The sequence below is a fragment of the Nerophis ophidion genome, linkage group LG13 (assembly GCF_033978795.1).
Source record: "Nerophis ophidion isolate RoL-2023_Sa linkage group LG13, RoL_Noph_v1.0, whole genome shotgun sequence".
NCBI classification, from domain to species: Eukaryota; Metazoa; Chordata; class Actinopteri; order Syngnathiformes; family Syngnathidae; genus Nerophis; species Nerophis ophidion.
The window spans coordinates 17,879,659-17,901,159 of NC_084623.1; the positions used below are offsets into that span (position 1 = coordinate 17,879,659).

Genomic DNA, 21,501 nt, shown 5'->3' on the forward strand with positions numbered 1-21,501 from the left:
AACAAGAAAATTCAGCTTTTCAAGACTTTCCTTAACAAGAAAAAAATCTGAAGAAAATGTTTGTTTTGTTAGGTGTTTTGTCATATCTTAGGCACTCCCACACTGCAAAAAGTCAGTGTTCAAAAAGAAGAACAAAAAAATACAAAAATAAGGGGTATTTTAATTGAACTAAGCAAAATTATCTGCCAATAAAAAAAGAAAATTCAGCTTTTCAAGACTTTCCTTAACAAGAAAAAAATCTGAAAAATATTTATGTTTTGTTAGGTGTTTAGTCATAGCTTAGGCACTCCCACACTGCAAAAAGTCAGTGTTCAAAAAGAAGAAAAAAAATACAAAAATTAGGGGTATTTTATTTGAACTAAGCAAAATTATCTGCCAATAGAACCAGAAAATGCAGCTTTTCAAGACTTTCCTTAACAAGAAAAAAATCTGGAAAATATTTATGTTTTGTTAGGTGTTTTGTCATAGCTTAGGCACTCCCACACTGCAAAAAGTCAGTTTTCAAAAAGAAGAAAAAAAAAATACAAAAATTAGGGGTATTTTATTTGAACTAAGCAAAATTATCTACCAATAGAACAAGAAAATTCAGCTTTTCAAGACTTTCCTTAACAAGAAAAAAATCTGAAAAATATTTGTTTTGTTAGGTGTTTTGTCATAGCTTAGGCACTCCCACACTGCAAAAAGTCAGTGTTCAAAAAGAGGAAGAATTAAAAATACAAAAATTAGGGGTATTTTATTTGAACTAAGCAAAATTATTTGCCAGTAGAACAAGAAAATTTGCCTTGTCAAAACTTTCCAAAACAAGTAAAATTAACTAAACTCAATAACCCCAAAATACCTTAAAATAAGTATATTCTCACTAATAACACGTGCAATTTTCTTGGTAGAAAAAAACGAGACCTTTTTCCTCAACATGTTGAAAAATATTCTTAAATTAAGTAAATGCTAGCGCCATTATCTTGACATCATGATATGCGCTCGGCATCATGATTTTTTTTTCATGCTTGAAGTAAGAAATTATTACTTTAAAAAAGTAGTTTTGTACCTGTAAGTGTTGATGACACAGCTTTATAACACTTCATATTCTAGTTTCTAGCATGTTTTACTCAATATAGGTCATAGAATCTCAGCAACAAGCTGTAATATCTTACTGAGATCATTTAGGACCTAAACCCTTAAAACAAGTAAAACAAGTAAAACACTAATATAAAACTTGCTTAGTGAGAATAATGATCTTATCAGACAGAAAATAAGCAAATATCACCCTTTTTGGAGATATTTAATCTTACTTAGATTTCAGTTTTTGCAGTGTGGACGCTTTGTTAAATAAAATACCCTCACCCTTAACTGTAATGTAAATTGGATCTACTGCCTTTATTGCTACACTACAACAAGTCAGTGTTCAAAAACAAGAAGAAAAAAAATACAAAAATTAGGGGTGTTTTATTTGAACTAAGAAAAATTATCTCCCAATAGAACAAGAAAATTTTGCTTGTAAAGACTTTCCAAAACAAGTAAAATTAATTAACTTCAATAAACCCAAAATACCTTAAAATAAGTAAATTTTCACTAATAACAAGTGCACTTTTCTTGGTAGAATAAAAATGAGACCTTTTTGCTCAATATGTCGAAAAATATTCTTGAATTAAGTAAATGCTAGCGCCATTATCTTGACATAATGATATGCGCTCGGCATCATGATTTTTGTTTTCATGCTTGAAGTAATTATTACTTTAAAAAAGTAGTTTTATACTTGTGAGTGTTGATGACACAGCTTTGCAACAGTTGATATTTTAGTTTCTAGCATGTTTTACTCAATATAGGTAATAAAATCTCAGCAACAAGCTGTAATATCTTACTGAGATCGTTTAGGACCAAAACCCTTAAAACAAAAAAACTAAGTAAAACACAAATATAAAATCTGCTTAGTGAGAACAATGATCTTTTCAGACAGAAAATAAGCAAATATCACCCTTTTTTGAGATATTTAATCTGATTTACATTTCAGTTTTTGCAGTGTGGACGCTTTGTTAAATAAAATACCCATAAAATACTGTAATGTAAATTTGATCTACTGCCTTTATTGCGACACTGCAAAAAGTCAGTGTTCAAAAACAAGGAAAACAAATACAAAAAATAGGGGTATTTTATTTGAACTAAGCAAAATTATCTGCCAATAGAACAAGAACATTTGGCTTGTCAAGACTTTCCAAAACAAGTAAAATAACTAACATCAATGAACCCAAAAATACCTTAAAGTAAGAATATTCTCATTAATAACAAGTGCAATTTTCTCGGTAGAAAAAAAGGAGACCTTTTTGCTCAAAATGTTGAAAAATATTCTTAAATTAAATAAATGCTAGTGCCATTATAGTTTCTAGTATGTTTTACTCAATATAAGTCATAAAATCTCAGCAACAAGCTATAATATCTTACTGAGATCATTTAGGACCAAAACCCTTAAAACAAGTACAACCCTAACATAAAATCTGCTTAGTGAGAACAATTATCTTATCAGACAGAAAATAAGCAAATATCACCCTTATTTGAGATATTTCATCTCACTTAGATTTCAGTTTATGCAGTGTGGACGCTTCGTTAAATAAAATACCCTCACCCTTAACTGTAATGTAAATTTGATCTACTGCCTTTATTGCTACACTGCAAAAAGTCAGTGTTCAAAAACAAGAAAAAAAAAAAAATACAAAAAATTAGGGGTATTTTATTTGAACTAAGCAAAATTATCTGACTTAACAAAACGAGTATAAGTAACTAACCTCAATGTACCTAAAAATACCTTAATATAAGTAAATTCTCACTAATAACAAGTGCAATTTTCTTAGTAGAAAAAAAAAAGGCGACTTTTTTGCTTAATATGTTAAAAAATAGCCCTGCGATGAGATGGCGACTTGTCCAGGGTGTACGCCGCCTTCCGCCCGAATGTAGCTGCGCCCCCCGCGACTCCAAATGGGAATAAGCGGTAGAAAATGGATGGATGGTTGTTGAAAAATATTCTTAAATTAAGTAAATGTTAGTGCCATTATCTTGACTTAATGATATGCGCTCGGCATTACATTTCTTGAAACTAGCAAGTTTACACGAAAAACTAATTTATTGTTCTTAATGGAAAGGCAACAAGGCAACAACTTGTTACTCTCGGGGTCCTCCAGTCGCTCAGGCAAATCCTATGGTCTAAAAATGCATTTTTCCATCGACAACATGACATCATCGCGCCAATTGTGTGCTCTTTCAGTCAAATAGTGCGCATATATACAACCCGGCCCCTAGGCCAAAATATTTTTAATTGTCATTTTGAAGAATTTATCTGAATGTGCATTAACCTTTTCTGTTCAAAATTGTTAGAAAAGTCACATGTTAAATGTTTAAATATTAACTGTCAGTTTACTGTACTGTGCCAACTGTACTAAAGTGACGTGCAGTCAGGGGAAGCAGGTGAGGCACTGGAAAGAAAAAAAATGTAAAAAGAAATAAATAATAATTAAATTGCTATATGTATCCAGTGATTATACTTAATAAAGTTAGTCTCTATTTAACTTCACCAGTTTTAGATCATTTTTATTCAAAATCGTTGAATTTTCACATTTGCCGTTCAAATACTGAGAATTACTCGCGGTGAGTCAGCAGCCAGTTGAGCCTCACCATGGATTGCGCAATGACTCGGCTAACTGCTGGCTGCTGTGCAGTGAGACCCTATTTATTGCTGTATGAATTATATTATACATTTCCATAGTTTAGTTAGCTGAGGTATATAATGTACAGTGTATTTTGTCAACAACTGTATGTGTGTAACCTATTTCTTGTGCTGGGCAAACATAAAACGCCTGCGAAGACGCACTGTGTGAGGCTCCTGTTCTCGGGCCCCCTGGCGGTAGAGGGCGCTAGTGATCCCAGAGATCATTCTTGCGAATACTCGGCTGCAGAAGAAGTGACAACAAGCTACAGTTAGCAAGTCAAGTGCAACGGCAGCGATCATTAATTTTTTCCTCTTTTAACATGGATGATTACATATCTAAAATAAAACAGTTTTCTAAACTGGACTTTCAATCGAAGCCGGAGGTAATAACTAAAGGAAGACCAACGCCGGAGCTAAAATGTTTGCTTCAGACAGTGCTCTCCATCAAAACAGAGAGACTTTTAAAACCGAAGAAAGATAAGGAAGTCTTCTATAAACTAGTTATCGATGCTTTTGTTCAGAAGTAGTGGAGCATGGATTTTATTTATAAGTAAAGGTAAGACCATAATAATGTTTTTTTTCATTAAATGTGCTTTTTTGTGTGCTACGGTTTGTATGTGTAAAGAATTCTGGTATGAGTTTTTAAACATAACCCATTAACGGCTGCCAAACAAATGGTGAGTAAAATACTCTTTAGGGTTCATATGTTTATAAATCTGACTGTGATGAAGTCAGTGCCTCACCAGCCATGAACCTCACCGCACGTCACTGCTGTACTACTACAGGAGTACAGCAGTAGAAGCATTTAAGTCTCACCTTAAAACTCATTTGTATACTCTAGCCTTTAAATAGACTCCCTTTTTAGACCAGTTGATCTGCCGTTTCTTTTCTTTTTCTTCTATGTCCCACTCTCCTTTGTGGAGGGGGTCCGGTCCGATCCGGTGGCCATGTACTGCTTGCCTGTGTATCGGCTGGGGACATCTCTGCGCTGCTGATCCGCCTCCGCTTGGGATGGTTTCCTGCCTCCGCTTGGGATGGTTTCCTGCTGGCTCCGCTGTGAATGGGACTCTCGCTGCTGTGTTGGATCCGCTTTGGACTGGACTCTCGCGACTGTGTTGGATCCATTATGGATTGAACTTTCACAGTATCATGTTAGACCCGCTCGACATCCATTGCTTTCCTCCTCTCCAAGGTTCTCATAGTCATCATTGTCACCGACGTCCCACTGGGTGTGAGTTTTCCTTGCCCTTATGTGGGCCTACCGAGGATGTCGTAGTGGTTTGTGCAGCCCTTTGAGACACTAGTGATTTAGGGCTATATAAGTAAACATTGAATGATTGATTGATACTGTTTTCTATTGTTTCATTGAAAATAAAACTGCAAAGTCCATTTGGTTGTCATCTGTTTTAATTATGAGACACAATTGTGTCAAAGTCATGATTTTTTTTTCATGCTTGAAATAAGAAAGGAATACTTTAAAAAAGTAGTTTTATACTTGTGAGTGTTGATGACACAGCTTTGCAACAGTTGATATTTTAGTTTCTAGCATGTTTTACCCAACATAGGTCATAACATCTCAGCAACAAGCTGTAATATCTTACTGAGATCATTTGGGACCAAAACACTTAAAACAAGTAAAACACTCTAAGATAAAATCTGCTTAGTGAGAAGAATGATCTTAGACAGAAAATAAGCAAATATCACCCTTATTTGAGATATTTAATCTTACTTAGGTTTCAGTTTTTGCAGTTTAACTAAGTGTTTTTTTCATGAATCGATCACACAGGTTAAACGGAAAAAAAATTTAGCAAATTTTAAGCCTCATTATGGCAACAATCAATCCAAATTGCAGTATGCTGACAGCTTTAAATAATTTTGCAAAGAATCAGAGTCCATCCGAATACTTTTAATCAATGTCATTCCGCAGCAGATTAATGGACCATCTGCTCTATTGTGACCTTATGTTGTCCTTTTCAGGCGTTCATTAGGAGTGCTTCCAATTAGCTGTGTTGACGACAGTTCTAAAAACATCCCAGCAAAAAAATAATCCGGATATATAAAAATATCCGCAACAGCAAAAATAATTGAGGTGCATATCAGAGCTGATTACTCGCTTGCATAATTGAAATTATCTTAAAAGGGGTCGTATTATTTCTCGTGCAGTCAAGGTGTTGAGGGGATCCGGTTTGGTGGCTGCAGGATTAGGTCTCTGCTTTTTGCAGATGATGCGGTCCTGATGGCTTCAACTCTCATTGGATCGGTTCGCAGCCGTGTGTGAAGCGACCGGGATGAGAATCAGCACCTCCAAGTCCGAGTCCATGGTTCTCGCCCAGGAAAGGGCGGACTGCCATCTCCAGGTTGGGGAGGAGACCCTGCCCCAAGTGGAGGAGTTCAAGTACCTCGGAGTCATGTTCAGGAGTGAGGGAAGAGTGGATTGTGAGATCGACAGGCGGATTGGTGCGGCATCTTCAGTAATGCGGACGCTGTATCGATCCGTTGTGGTGAAGAAGGAGCTGAGCCGGAAGGCAAAGCTCTCAATTTACTGGTCGATCTACGTTCCCATCCTCACCTATGGTCATGAGCTTTGGGTCATGACCGAAAGGACAAGATCACGGGTACAAGCGGCCGGAATGAGTTTCCTCCGCCTTAGAGATAGGGTGAGAAGATCTGTCATCCGGGAGGAGCTCAAAGTAAAGCCGTTGCTCCTCCACATCGAGAGGAGCCATATGAGGTGGTTCGGGCATCTGGTCAGGATGCCACCCGAACACCTCTCTAGGAAGACCCAGGACACGTTGGGAAGACTATCTCTCCCGGCTGGCCTGGGAACACCTCGGGATCCCCCGGGAGGAGTTGAACTAAGTGGCTGGGGAGAGGGAAGTCTGGGCTTTCCTGCTTAGGCTGCTGCCACCGCGACCCGGCCTCGGATAAGCGTAAGAAGATGGATGGATGTATGGATACACAAACAAAGGCTCCTAATTTAGCTGCTAATGTTTGCAGTGACATATTGTGTCATTAATCATTCTCGTATTTTGTCAACATTATGAGGGACAAACTATACAAATGGATTATTAATCCACTTGTTTATTTACTGTTAATATCTCCTTACTTTGTATTTTAACATAATCTATCTACACTTTTAGTTCAAATGTAATAATCACCTATTCTTCTGTTGTTTGATACTTTACATTAGTTTTGGATGATACCAAAAATTTGGGTATCAATCCGATACCTGGATCATACATTGGTCATATTCAAAGTGGGGGGTGGGAGACCGGTATTTTTTAGAGGCGGTATAGTACCGAATATGATTCATTAGTATTGCGGTACTATACTATTACCAGTATACCGTACAACCCTAGTATGTATATATTTATCCAAACAGGGCATACTTACTTTTGCAGGATTGTCCATCAGAACCTAGGTTGTAACCAACACGGCAATGGCACGTTCTGGACTTGTAACTGCCACTCAGCAGACAAATATGGAAGCATCCCCCTAATTTCCCATATGAATCCATCTCACAGGCATGTGTCCTAACTGCGAACAAAAACAGTGCAAGTAGTATTATTTTTCCGCTTAACCCCCTCACGACATGGGACATGCTTTACCTGTTGTTTGTGTGACTTTATGGTAAACGCGGAGGGTTTGTGTCTTTCCCAGACTTGCGAGTGTCTTGATGTCCGCTGTGATGTTGAACCTGTGGATTTGCAGCAGCTCCACACTCGAAATTTCTTTGGAAGGGTCAGAGCGGGTAGCATAGAGGTAGTTCTCAAACACAGTTAATGCATAAATATTCGACACCTGAAAAAAAGGGAAAGAAGATCAAATGAGCTTTTTACCTGTATCCCCTAAAGCAGGGGTCACCAACGCGGCACCAGGTAGCCCGCAAGGACCAGATGAGTCGCCCCCTGGCCTGTTGTAAAAATAGCTCAAATAGCAGCACTTACCAGTGAGCTGCCTCTATTTTTTAAATTGTATTTATTTACTAGCAAGCTGGACTCGCTTTGCTCGACATTTTTAATTCTAAGAGAGACAAAACTCAAATAGAATTTGAAAATCCAAGAAAATATTTTAAAGACTTGGTCTTCACTTGTTTAAATAAATTCATTTATTTTTTACTTGTCTTCTTATAACTTTCAGAAAGACAATTTTAGATAAAAATACAACTTTAAAAATGATTTTAGGATTTTCAAACACATATACCTTTTTACCTTCTAAATTCTTTCCTCTTCTTTCCTGAGAATTTAAATCAATGTTCAAGTATTTTTTTTTTATATTGTAAACAATAATAAGTACATTTTAATTCAATTCTTCATTTTAGCTTCTTCAAATTTATTATGATTAAAATAAAAAAAAAATATTCTGGCAAATCTAAAAAATCTGTAGAATCAAATTTACATCTAATTTCAAAGTCTTTTGAATGTATTTGAAAATTTTTGTTCTGGAAAATCTAGAAGAAATAATGATTCGTCCTTGTTAGAAATATAGCTTGGTCCACTTTGTTATATATTATAACAAAGTGCAGATTGGATTTTAACCTATTTAAAACATGTCATCAAAATTCTAAAATTAATCTTAATCAGGAAAAATTACTTATGATGTTCCATAAATTATTTTATTTTTTTCAAAAATATTCAAATTAGCTACTTTTTCTCTTTATTTTTTTCGGTTGAATTTTGAATTTTAAAGAATCAAATTTGAAGATAAACTATGTTTCAAAATTTATTTTTCATTTGTACGTGTTTTCTCCTCTTTTAAACCATTCAATTAAGTGTTTTTTTTTATCATTTATTCTCTACAAAAAACCTTCCGTAAAAGGAAAAAGAATGTACGACGGAATGACAGACAGAAATACCCATTTTTTTATATATATAGATTTATTTATTAATGGTAAATTGAGCAAATTGTTTATTTCTGGCAATTTATTTAAGTGTGTATCAAACTGGTAGCCCTTTGCATTAATCAGTACCCAAGAAGTAGCTCTTGGTTTCAAAAAGGTTGGTGACCCCTGCCCTAAGGCTAAACATTTTAGAACTGATGGGTGTTATCTCAAAGCATGCAGACAATGAGAGGAGTACGGACCAAAATACTCGACTGAGAAGCCGGCTACCTCTCGGGAGCTCGGTGCTGGACTGATACACCGGTGCCTATGCTACATTTAACAGGCTGACACCCATGAAAAGTGACATGGTTGAATATGCCTTGCACACAAGAAGTGGAGTTAAACTCAAGGGGCTGCAACGTGACATCGGAAGCACTAGAAACTTGAGTCTGAATGTATAAATAAACAAGAAAACCACCATTATACCTATCTCTGAGGTATTGATATTAGCCCTTGAATTTCACACACACACACACACACACACACACACATGCACTTTATACTATACCGCTCCGTTGCATATGTACTTACAGTATAATAAATGCACTTCAAGTTGTTTTTAATTCAATACCAGAAGCAGGTAGATTTAAATATATGTCAAGAGACATAATACGTATTTGACCTTGCCATAGGGACAATTTGGGAAATAGGGAACGACACAGGAGGTCCTTCATACCGACAATCAGACTGTTTAATGCATATGTTCCTTCTTGACTGCACTTAAATGTAGAATATATGTAAAATATATTTATATTATTCATATATTATATATTATATATATAATAAATGTTATATATTATTTATTATTATTTTTGTCTATTGTAGCATCGCGAGGACATTGGGGGCGGTGCGTCTGGATTGGCAGACCGGGGTGTTGGTTCCTCTCTTTAAGAAGGGGGACCGGAGGGTGTGTTCCAACTATCGTGGGATCACACTCCTCAGCCTTCCCGGTAAGGGTTATTCAGGTGTACTGGAGAGGAGGCTACACCGGATAGTCCAACCTCGGATTCAGGAGGAACAGTGTGGTTTTCGTCCTGGTCGTGGAACTGTGGACCAGCTCTATACTCTCGGCAGGGTTCTTGAGGGTGCATGAGAGTTTGCCCAACCAGTCTACATGTGCTTTGTGGACTTGGAGAAGGCATTCGACCGTGTCCCTCGGGAAATCCTGTGGGGAGTGCTCAGAGAGTATGGGGTATCGGACTGTCTTATTGTGGCGGTCCGCTCCCTGTACGATCAGTGTCAGAGCTTGGTCCGCATTGCCGGCAGTAAGTCGAACACATTTCCAGTGAGGTTTGGACTCCGCCAAGGGTGTCCTTTGTCACCGATTCTGTTCATAACTTTTATGGACAGAATGTCTAGGCGCAGTCAAGGCGTTGAGGTGTTCCGGTTTGGTGACCGCAGGATTAGGTCTCTGCTTTTTGCAGATGATGTGGTCCTGAAGGCTTCATCTGACCGGGGTCTTCAGCTCTCACTGGATCGGTTTGGAGCCGAGTGTGAAGCGACCGGAATGAGAATCAGCACTTCCGAGTCCATGGTTCTCGCCCAGAAAAGGTTGGAATGCCATCTCCGGGTTGGGGAGGAGACCCTCCCCCAAGTGGAAGAGTTCAAGTACCTAGGAGTTTTGTTCACGAGTGAGGGAAGAGTGGATCGTGAAATCGACAGGCGGATCGGTGCGGCGTCTTCAGTAATGTGGACGTTGTACCGATCCGTTGTGGTGAAGAAGGAGCTGCGCTGGAAGGCAAAGCTCTCAATTTACCGGTCGATCTACGTTCCCATCCTCACCTATGGTCATGAGCTTTGGGTCATGACCGAAAGGATAAGATCACGGGTACAAGCGGCCGAAATGAGTTTCCTCCGCCGTGTGGCGGGGCTCTCCCTTAGAGATAGGGTGAGAAGCTCTGCCATCCGGGAGGAACTCAAAGTAAAGCCGCTGCTCCTACACATCGAGAGGAGCCAGATGAGGTGGTTCGGGCATCTGGTCAGGATGCCACCCGAACGCCTCCCTAGGGAGGTGTTTAGGGCACGTCCAACCGGTAGGAGGCCACGGGTAAGACCCAGGACACGTTGGGAAGACTATGTCTCCCGGCTGGCCTGGGAACGCCTCGGGATCCCCCGGGAAGAGCTAGACGAAGTGGCTGGGGAGAGGGAAGTCTGTGTTTCCCTGCTTAGGCTGTTGCTCCCGCGACCCGACCTCAGATAAGCGGAAGAAGATGGATGGATGTCTATCGTGAGCGAACTGTGGTGCTGAATTTCCCCCAGGGATCAATAAAGTACTCTCTATTCTATTTTATTCTATTCTATATATGTTGATATGTTTAACGATTCATTCCAAATGACTAAAATACTATTACTAAACACATAGCCTTAGAGCTGATAAGCAATAAAATTAACAACATTGCATAATTTTGATGTTGATTTCTGTATGTATGATGAGATTATCGCAGATCTTCAAGATGCAACCTTTCAATCAATCAAATTTGAATAATAGGATATTGGGACTGATTTGGTGGATTTAAAGATTCCTTTTTTTATTCATAAATGACATTGCAAATGGGTATTTGGTGGGTAGATTTTGAAATGTATTGTATTGTATTGTATTGTGGGTCCCTGTCCTACAAACCCCGTTTGGATAGTGAGAGTGAAGGACTAGGAAAAAAAAAAGGAAAAAAAAAAAAGGCGAGGGCAGTCGGAGCGATTCAGATGTTATTAGACACATTTACTAGGATAATTCTGGAAAGTCCCTTATCTGCTTTTTGTGTTACTAGTGTTTTAGTGAGAATATATGGTACCTGCAAGTCAGAGGGGTGTGGCCACAGGTGTGGTGACCGCCAGTGTCTCTGAGGGAAGCCACGCAGCTGCAGGAGGACACAAGCTCCGCTCATGTCTACGGTAAGAGCCGACTTATTACCACAATTTTTTCACTGAAACCTGCCAGTTGACTTGTAGTTAAGCTTCACCTTCGGTAATTTTAAACAAGGAAACACCGGCTGTGTTTGCGTTGCTAAAGGCAGCTGCAAGACACCGCTTCCCACCTACATCTTTGTACTTTGACTTCTCCATTATTAATTGAACAAATTGCAAACGATTCAGCAACACAGATGTCCAGAATACCGTGTAATTATGCGATTAAAGCAGACTACTTATAGATTGGATCGTGCTGGAAAAAAAATGTCCGCTACAACCGGTGACGTCAAACGCACACGTCATCATACCGCAACGTTTTCAACGGGATACATCGCGCAAAATGTAAAATTGCAATTTAGTAAACTAAAAAGGCCGTATTGGCATGTGTTGCAATGTTAATATTTCATCCATGACATATAAACTATCAGACTGCGTGGTCGGTAGTAGTGGGTTTCAGTAGGCCTTTAAAACCATGGTGACAACCCAAATTGCTTTTATCCATGCTCTATTTTTTGTGACTCATTCGCTCCTCATCTGTTTCACCGTCAAAAGCTGTAGAATTTGCATGCACGTTGCACGGCCCAATATATTTTTTTGGTCACACTTTAGTATGGGGAACATATTCACCAATAACTATTTGCTCATTAACATGCAAATCAGTAACATATTGGCTCTTAATTAGTCATTATTAAGTACTTATTATTGCCCTTTTCTGCATGGTCTTATTATACAACCAGTAAGCCGGTAACACTTTAGTATGGGGAAAATATTCCCCATTACCCTCTAACCCTAACCCAAACCAGAACCCTAAAACCCTGACACTAAGGCTAACCCGAACACCAACCCTAACCAAATAACTCAAAGTTAAGTCTTTGTTTCTTAGAATATGCCATATTTGAAATTAAAATTGTATTAATTGTCCAGCCCGAGACATAATCAAGTTCAAATTATGTAAGCGGCAAGTTACTGAAGAATGGATTTGGAAGGGAGTTATACTGAATACAAATGTGTCACTTACAATCGGTAGCTTAGCATTGAGTGATTTCAGAGTAAAAAAACAGCAACGGGTGACCATTTAACATCAGAATTACTTTTTCCCTCTCTATAGATATTGTCAGTTAATATAGAAAGTGTAAAACATTAACATAATGTCACACCGCATGCGCAATCCCTCATGCCATCTGCTGCAAGCGCCACCGGCAGCTCCGCTAAGAGCGCCCCGGGACTAGCCCCTGCTCGCTCTTTCCGCATCGCGGCCACGCGCCTGCACGGCTGTGGGCAATCAGCAATCAGTGCACCTGATGCTGATGAGGGCAGACGGCATACGGACCAGCAGACCCGAATATCCAGTGCCGGAACGTAGTTCACTCCATGTAGTAAGCATCCCGTTTCTGGCCTCACTCCTCGTACCTGCTTTCTGTGCTTTCTCTCTTTCTCCCTCTGTTCCCCCCAGCGTTTCCTCAGTATCCCGTGATCGAGCTGGGGGCCCCGACTTCCCTCAGGATTTTGGACTGCTTTTCTCGATCCTCGACCCCCACTCGGACACGGACCTCGACACCTCTCTCCAGCCCCCGACCTCTCGCTTGCCAACAGACTGTCTTCTTGCCTCGCCCCTCTGGACTTTTGAAGGATTCATCCAACACGCACAAACAACACCCTCTGGTAACAATTGCAATGCAAATTCTCTTGCACCATACACTTTTAGTAGCATACACACCCCAGTACACCGTCAGTTTTCATAAACCTATTGATTTGATTCCTGTTGTTGTGTCGTCTCCTTCCCCCGCCGTACGTGACACATTACATCAGAAGCTTGTACAATACCAGCACTACACCTTGGGATCTAACTACTTGCATTCCAGTTATTATTAACACAGCATAATATAGATTATTAATAATTAATAGGGTGGGCAAGAACGGATTAAATTATTTAAATTTCAATTGGCCTTGAGATTTTAAGTAATGAGCTCGGTCCTAGAAATTACTTCAAAGATTCTTTACTGTTAAATCTTCGATACACGCAAGGAATCAGAAAGAATCGAGATTGAGTTGTTTCTTTCACTCTGTACTATAAAGTTCCCCAGCTGCAAAGTTGAGGTATTGTCAGAGTTATTTATTGTTGACGAACCCCAAGATGCAGAGACGGAGGCAGGCATATAATATGAAAACATGATTTAATTAAAACTAAACAAAAACAAACTAAAAGCACGCACGTGGGCGGAATAACAAACTAAGGGAGCTAGCACTGGAAGCTAGAAAACAAAAAGGAACTTTAGCATGGAAGCGAGTGGATAGCAAACAGAAAAACTGGAAATAACTAATGCTAACAGAAACAGCTTACCGCTACGACGACCAGGACAAAATGTAGCATGACAGGTAGTAGCTGTAACAAAACGACACGACAGGCAGCACGACAAGCGTGATATGTGGCAACGACAATACAATGATCCAGCAACTGACACAAGACAAAGCAGGTACAAATAGGAGCAGGCTGATTGGCAACGGGTGTGGCCAGGTACCAATCAGCCGCAGCTGAGGAGGAACACAGCACTCAGGGAACAAGACAGGAAGCTGACAAAATAAGAGCACTAGACAGGAACTAAAGACAGGAGATACTAAACACAGAGGAAACAGACGAATGCAGAGAAAAACAACTAACATAGACAAACTGTCAGGGGAAAGCCTGACAGGTACCACGGTATAAGGAAATCATATGAAAATAAACCTATGATAATCATAATAATCATTTTATCTTTGCAGTAAGAAATAAGAACCATTAATTTCCTCCGCATTCACACATGATGGTGGTAAGCTTAATTTTGTAGCCTGGGATAGACTGACGGAAACATGGCTGCCATTTTGCACCTACCAAACATTCATTAACATTCACACACCATTGTTAATGGCACTGGGAGAAAGGTGCGTGAAGTGCCATAGCCAAGGACACAATGGCAGTGACGACAATGGCAGAAGCTGGCTTCGTACCAGAAACCCCTCAAGTTTCTGGATGACCGCCTTACTATCCGAGCCACACCACCCGCCCACCTTTTTTCAGCTCTGAGAGCATTAACTTCCTTTTATGTGGGATTGTGCTTCGTCTATCTTGTAAAATTCAAGCTCATTGGCATTTCAAGCCTTTCTATGTGGGCCGCTAGCAGTATTATATGCAAAAACATCATCCTGTGGATGAAGTACACATCTCGCATGAATTTAGCTTACCTTGCCTAAAGTAGTATTTTAATGAATGGTCGGACTGCTGAAGAGTTATTTTGAAAGTTTTGCCCCCCGGTGTCTCTTATTCATGCACCGTAGTGAACTGACCTATGTCAAAATTAGGATGACTCATGCACGTAAGAAGAAGCAAATGTCTTAAAATAAAATGGGCCATTTAAAAATGCAAAAAAAATGCAGTCACGCACTTGGCTTCCCTGGGTAATGGTGTGACGGTTTTTGCCTTGGTAGTCCACAACATCAATGTAATCCAGGTAGGCATCTGCCCAGTACACCAGCTTTTTGACCACATCCAATGCCACAGCTGTGGGTTGCTCAATGTTATAATCCACCAGCCGTGTCCTGTTCGTGCCATCCATGTTGCAGCGCTCCACCTTGGCCACGTTCCCATAGTCTGTGAAGAACATCATCCTGCAAAAAAGGAAACAATGTATCAATAATAGACTGCTTCAGCTCTATTCATGGAGATAATTTGTTTAAATTTTTTCAATTCACCTTTATTTACCAGTAAAAAATCCCACTGAGAGTAAAGGACTACTGAAACCCACAACTACCGACCACGCAGTCTGATAGTTTATATATCAATGATGAAATATTAAGATTGCAACACATGCCAATACGGCCGGTTTAGTTTACTAAATTACAGTTTCTTGTGGAAAACGTCGCGGAATGATGACGTGTGCGCGTGACGTCACGGACTGTCAAGAAATATTAGCGCAGCACTACTTGCGGCTTAAAGTCGTCTCTTTTCCTCGCGCAATTAAACAGTATCCTGGACATCTGTGTTGCTGAATCTTTTGCAATTTGTTCAATTAATAATGGAGAAGTCAAAGTAGAAAGATGGAGTTGGGAAGCTTTAGCCTTTAGCCACACAAACACACGGTGATTCCTTGTTTAAAATTGCTGGAGGTGAAGCTTTACTATGGATCAGAACGTTCAAGCGAACATGGTTCCTGACCACTTGTCAATAGACAGGTTTCGGTAAGAAAATTGTGTTAAAAAGTCGCCTCTTACCGGAGATCTGTGGAGTTTGCGCCGTCCTTGTATCTGCCGTGACTTCCCTCAGACACTGGCCTTAAGGCACCCGTGGACACACCCGTCCGGTTATCAGGTACTATTTAATCTCACTAAAACACTAGCAACACAATAGAAAGATAAGGGAGTTCCCAGAATTATCCTAGTATATGTGACTAAAAACATCTGAATCAGTCCCAATGCAATCGCCTTTTTTTTTTTTTTACCTTATTTTTCATTTTTATTTTATTTTCTAGTCCTTCGCTATCAATATCATCAACCACAAATCTTTCATCCTCGCTTGAATTAATGGGGAAATGTTCATATTCTCGGTCCGAATAGCTCTTGCTGCTGGAGGGTCCCATTATAAACAATGTGAGGATGTGAGGAGCCCTCACACCGGTGACGTCATCGTCTGCGACTTCCGGTAAAGGCAAGGCTTTTTTATCAGCACCAAAAGTTGCGAACTTTATCGTGGATGTTCTCTACTAAATCCTTTCAGCAAAAATATGGCAATATCGCAAAATGATCAAGTATGACCCATAGAATGGACCTGCTATCCCCGTTTAAATAAGAAAATCTCATTTCAGTAGACCTATTTTTATAAGGGAGTCATGGCAAAGAGGCAACAGAGTTACGCAAAAAAAAAAAGACTAACCCCAAAACCAGTGAAGTTGGCACCGTGTAAACAGAAATACATCCATCCATCCATCCATTTTCTACCGCTTATTCGAAAATCCTTGTCAACCTATATTCAATTGAATAACCTGCAAAGACAAGATACTTAACGTTCGAACTGGAAACCATTTTTATTTTTTGCAAATATTAGCTCATTTTGAATTTGATGCCTGCAACATTTTTCAAAAAAGCTGGCATAAGTGGAAAAAAAGACTGAAAAAAGTTGAGGAATGCTCGTCAAACACTTATTTGGGACATCTTACAGGTGAACAGGCTAATCGGGAACAGGTGGGTGCCATGATTGGGTATAAAAGCAGCTTCCAAGAAATGCTCAGTCATTCACTAACAAAGATGGGGCGAGGGTCACCACTTTGTGAACAAATGCGTGAGAAAATTGTCAAAGAGTATAAAAACAACATTTCTCAACTAGCTATTGCAAGCAATTTAAGGATTTCACCATCTAAGGCCTGTAATATTATCAAACGGTTCAGAGAATCTGGAGAAATCAATGCACTTAACATTGGCAATGACCTTGGACCCCTCAGGCGGTACTGCATCAAAAAGCGACATCAGTTTGTAAAGGATATCACCAGATCTGTAAGTGCAAGTTAAAACTTTACAATGCAAAGCGAAAGCGTGACAATCATTGGTACTTTAACTTTAACTTTAACACCCATAAATGCCACCAGCTTCGCTGGGCCCGAGCTCATCTAAGATGGACTGATGCAAAGTGTAAAAGTCTTCTGTGGTCTGACAAGTCCACATTTCAAATTGTTTTTTGAAACTGTGGACGTCGTGTCCTCCGGACCTAAGAGAAAAAGAATGATCCGGATAGTTATAGGCGCAAAGTTCAAAAGCCAGCATCTGTGATGGTATGGGGGTGTATTACTGCCCAAGGCATGGGTAACCTACACATCTGTGAAGGCACCATTAAGGCTGAAAGGTACATACAGGTTTTGGAGCAACATATGTTGTCATCCAAGCAGCGTTACCATGGACGCCCCTGCTTATTTCAGCAAGTCAATGCCAAGCCATGTGTTACAACAGCGTGGCTTCATAGTAAAAGAGTGCAGTTACTAGACTGGCCTGCCTGTAGACCAGATTTGTCTCCCGTTAAATGTGTGCCGCATTATGAAGTGTAAAATACGACAATATATCCCGGAACTGTTGAACTACTGAAGATGTACATCAAGCAATAATTCCACCTGAAAAGCTTAAACGATTAGTTTCCTCAGTCCCCAAATGTTTACTGAGTGTTGTTAAAAATAAAGGCCATCTAACACAGTGGTAAAAATGCCCCTGTGCCAACTTTTTTGCAATGTGTTGCTGCCATTTAATTTTAAGTTCATGATTATTTGCCCCAAAAAATCATGTTCCTCAGGTCGAACATTAAATATCTTGTCTTTGTAATCTATTCAATTGAATATAAGTTGAAATGTTATGTCGGACTGGGGAAGGAGACGGCACGACAACGGGTTATCTAGCTCAACAGGTTTATTGAGTGCTTGATGATTACGTGGAGTGTGTATGCTACTATGTGTTTGCATGGAAGACTATGTGTGGAAATTACCATTTGTAAATACCGTAAGGTTTGTTGAGGTGCGTGTTGGGTGTTCAGCGTCCAAGTCCAAGGGGAAGAAGCCATGTCAAAGCGGAGGTCAAAGGCAGGAGAGAGAAGTCCGGAAGTCCAAAACGGGGTGAAGGATCGGGGAGAGCAAAACTAAGTCCAGGAGGTACACAGCAACGGCTGAGACACGGTCATACTAACAGAGCTAAGTTCCGACGAAGAAAAGTCAGCGGTGAGGCTCTTTATACTGTCATCCCTCATCAAAGCCAGGTGTGTTGATTGTTGATTGCCTCCGGCTGCGGCAGAGTGTTGGCACGGTCTGCGTGGCGAGCATGTGTCCGGTAATCACAGCGGAGCCCCTGAGCGCTCCCGCAGAAGAGGGAAGCACCAAGCGCGTGTGTGCCGCAACATGAAAGGCATTTGCAAATCATTATATTCTGTTTTTTTTTTTTTACGAATTACACAACTTCACTGGTTTTGGGTTTTGTAGATTCACATTACACATTAAAATGACAGAATGGACATCAAGTAAAACAATGACGGATAACTGAAGCTCCTTGAAATGCTCTCGGTTTAGATTTAAAAGCATTTAAGGATAAACATTCAGTCAGTTTTATGTCTCTTTGTAGCTTGTTCCAAGCACAAGGAGCTGCTTAGATAAAAGTGTTTTTCCCTAGTTCAATGTAAGCAGAAGGGACGGAGAGCAACAGCTGAACATTGGATCTCAGTGCATACAATTTCGTACTTCTCTGTGAAATCAATGCACAAATGTATTCGGGCAAAAGTCCCAGAAGAACTTCCATCCATCCATCCATCTATTTCCTACCCCTGAGCCTTGCTTAAAATGTACCAATGACACTATCTCCTAGTGGACAGAGAAGGACATCCAACCCGAGAGTACAAGTCACAGTGGTATGTCATGGCTCTAGAGTTTGTGATGAACCTCAAAGAAGCATGGTAAACACAGTCCACCATCTGTAGATAGGATTGATTAAATGGTAAATGGGTTATACTTTGTGGAGAGACGGAGCCGACGAGGCGACAGCAGGCTCGGAGCATGCAGTGAAGCAGAGAGGCGGGGCGCACTCGGAGCGACACAGCAACCAGCCGAGTCAGGTGCGTAAACTACACACCTGCTCTCAATCCCATCACCTTCTGCTGCAGCATAAAAGGGGAGAGGGAGGAGCAGTCGTGGGAAAAGTAGGCAAGGAAACAACGGCGAACAACGACCACGAGCACGACGAGAGAGACCCAGAGCGAGATGAGCCCCAGCAGCAGACGCAGCCACCGGCCACCGAAAGGTGCGCCGCAACGAGCAGGAAAAGCCAGCGAGCTAGAAATTGGCGGGACGGACTAGCAAGACATTATGTTTGTTGAAAGAATAAACGAAAGTCAAACCTGTTACGATGCGTCCTGTACCGAGTGTCACTGCAACCCACACGATGACGGCTGAAGACCTGTCACATACTTGTATAGCGCTTTTCTACCTTCAAGGTACTCAAAGCGCTTTGACACTATTTCCACATTCACCCATTCACACACCTATTCACACACTGATGGCGGGAGCTGCCATGCAAGGCCCTAACCACGACCCATCAGGAGCAAGGGTGAAGTGTCTTGCTTAAGGACACAACGGACATGACGAGGTTGGTAGAAGGTGGGGATCGAACCAGGAACCCTCAGGTAGCTGACAAGGCCACTCTCCCAACTACGCCACGCCGACCCCGGCGTAGCATTCATATAAAAAACATCTCTAATTAAAGCTGCAAGCAGCGTTGGTCGGGCCCGCTTTGGCTGCTGCCCATGCGACCCAAGCCCTGGTCTTAGTCAGACCTACATAGAGGGTTTTTTTTTTTCATGTCTCTATGACATTCCTAACAGAAGTTACAAGCAGTTTTGTCTGTGTTTTTTTCCTAGAGGGCGCTAGAGCGCAATTTTGATTTCTGGGTTGTTGTTTTTTTTCATTAGATGGCAATTTTTGCCAGTCCTGATGTTTGTGTAAAATTAGGTGAATTTCAAAGCATGTTAAGGGGATCAAATTACAGCTCTGCATTTCTGGATGTTGTTGATAAATGGCTTTTGCTTTGGACTTTGAAGCATTTTAAGGAGGTCAAATTACAGCTCAAATTGGCAAAAAATATATTTTTCAGGAAACTTTGCGCAGGGGTTCTTTGAAGGTGCGTAAAATTAAAACCGGAGCAGTTATTAAAACTCTGTGGATAACTTTTAATCAGAAGGGTTCAATCCCTCTCCTGCGCCAGTTAGAAGCTGACATGACAAACGCGCTCAGAGGAAATAATGTTTGAAAAAAGGTGACGGGTTTTTACAAATCTTTTGTTTTGAAGGGGTAATTGCCAACTTCCTGTTGATTTTTGCTGAAGAATGTTAATTATTAAAATGTAGGTCTAAGTGAGACCTACATAGAGGTTTCACGTCCCTCCGACATTCCTACCGGAAGTTACAAGCAGTTTTGTCTGTGTTTTCTTCCTAGGAGCAGTTTTTCTGTGTTTTATTCCAAAATTGCACTGTAGCGCAATTTTGGTGTTGGGGTTTGTTTTTTTTATTAGATCGCAATTTTTGCCAGTCCTGATGTGTGTGTCCAGTTTGGTGAGTTTGGAAGCATTTTAAGGGGGTCAAATTACAGCTCAAAGAGGCAAAAATAGCATTTTTTAGGAAAATGTTGTTTTGAAGGGGTTTTTACCAACTTTCTGTGGATTTTTGTCCAAGAAGGTAAAATTATGAAATGTAGGTCTAAGTCACTCCTACATAGAGGTTTTTGTTTCATGTCTTTACGACATTGCTAACGGAAGATACAAGCAGTCTGTTTTTTTTTTTTTTTCCCTACAGGGCGCTAGATCTCAATTTTGATTTTTGGGGTTTGGTTGCTTAATACATTGAGAATGTTTGCTATACCGATGTGTGTGTGAAATTTGGTGAGTTTTGAAGCATGTTAAGGGGGTCAAATTATGGCGCGAAGGTGCGGAATACGAAATATAATAGGGTCCTCTGTCCCTATTGTACCAATAGGGACATTGCGGTCCCTAATTACGGAAAAACAAACCCAATTTAAGTTTCAGTTTCTTCACCAGTTGATCAATAAAAAGTTTGAAAATGAGAGAGTCATCAATTAAAACCGCAAGGTATTTATATTCATGCACCACTTCTATGACATTCCCTTCAAGAGTGGACACTACCGAGGGAGTTTGTGGCACTTTCCTATGTTTGGAAAACAGCATAAGTTTTGTCTTGTCAGCATTGAGAACAGGTTTTAAGTCAATAAGTGAATTCTGCACAGCGGCAAAAACTTTCTGCAGGAAATTAACCGCCTGTTTAACAGATGATTCAGAGCAATAAATAATTGTATCGTCAGCATAAAAATGCATATTAGCATCAGAGATATGTCCGAGATCATTGATTTATAAGATAATTAAGAGGGGCCCCAATACAGATCCCTGAGGCACCCCTTTATGAACAGTGACAAATTATGAACAAAAGCCCTCATATTGAATACACTGCAGGGTCCTGTTTTCT

At 40.2% G+C, this 21,501-nt stretch overlaps 1 protein-coding gene across 6 annotated transcripts in view; it reads right to left on the bottom strand.

Annotated features, from left to right (window-relative positions):
• The window catches only part of lrp1bb (low density lipoprotein receptor-related protein 1Bb), a 993,888-nt gene that overhangs the window by 491,306 nt on the left and 481,081 nt on the right, over positions 1 to 21,501 (bottom strand). For all 6 annotated transcript variants that reach the window (XM_061918476.1, XM_061918478.1, XM_061918475.1 and 3 more), the window contains 3 exons: positions 14,900 to 15,122; positions 7,303 to 7,495; positions 7,088 to 7,231 (listed from right to left, as the gene is read on the bottom strand). In XM_061918476.1, coding sequence (XP_061774460.1) covers positions 7,088 to 7,231; positions 7,303 to 7,495; positions 14,900 to 15,122 — 560 coding nt within the window. The remainder of the gene's footprint in view (positions 1 to 7,087; positions 7,232 to 7,302; positions 7,496 to 14,899; positions 15,123 to 21,501) is intronic.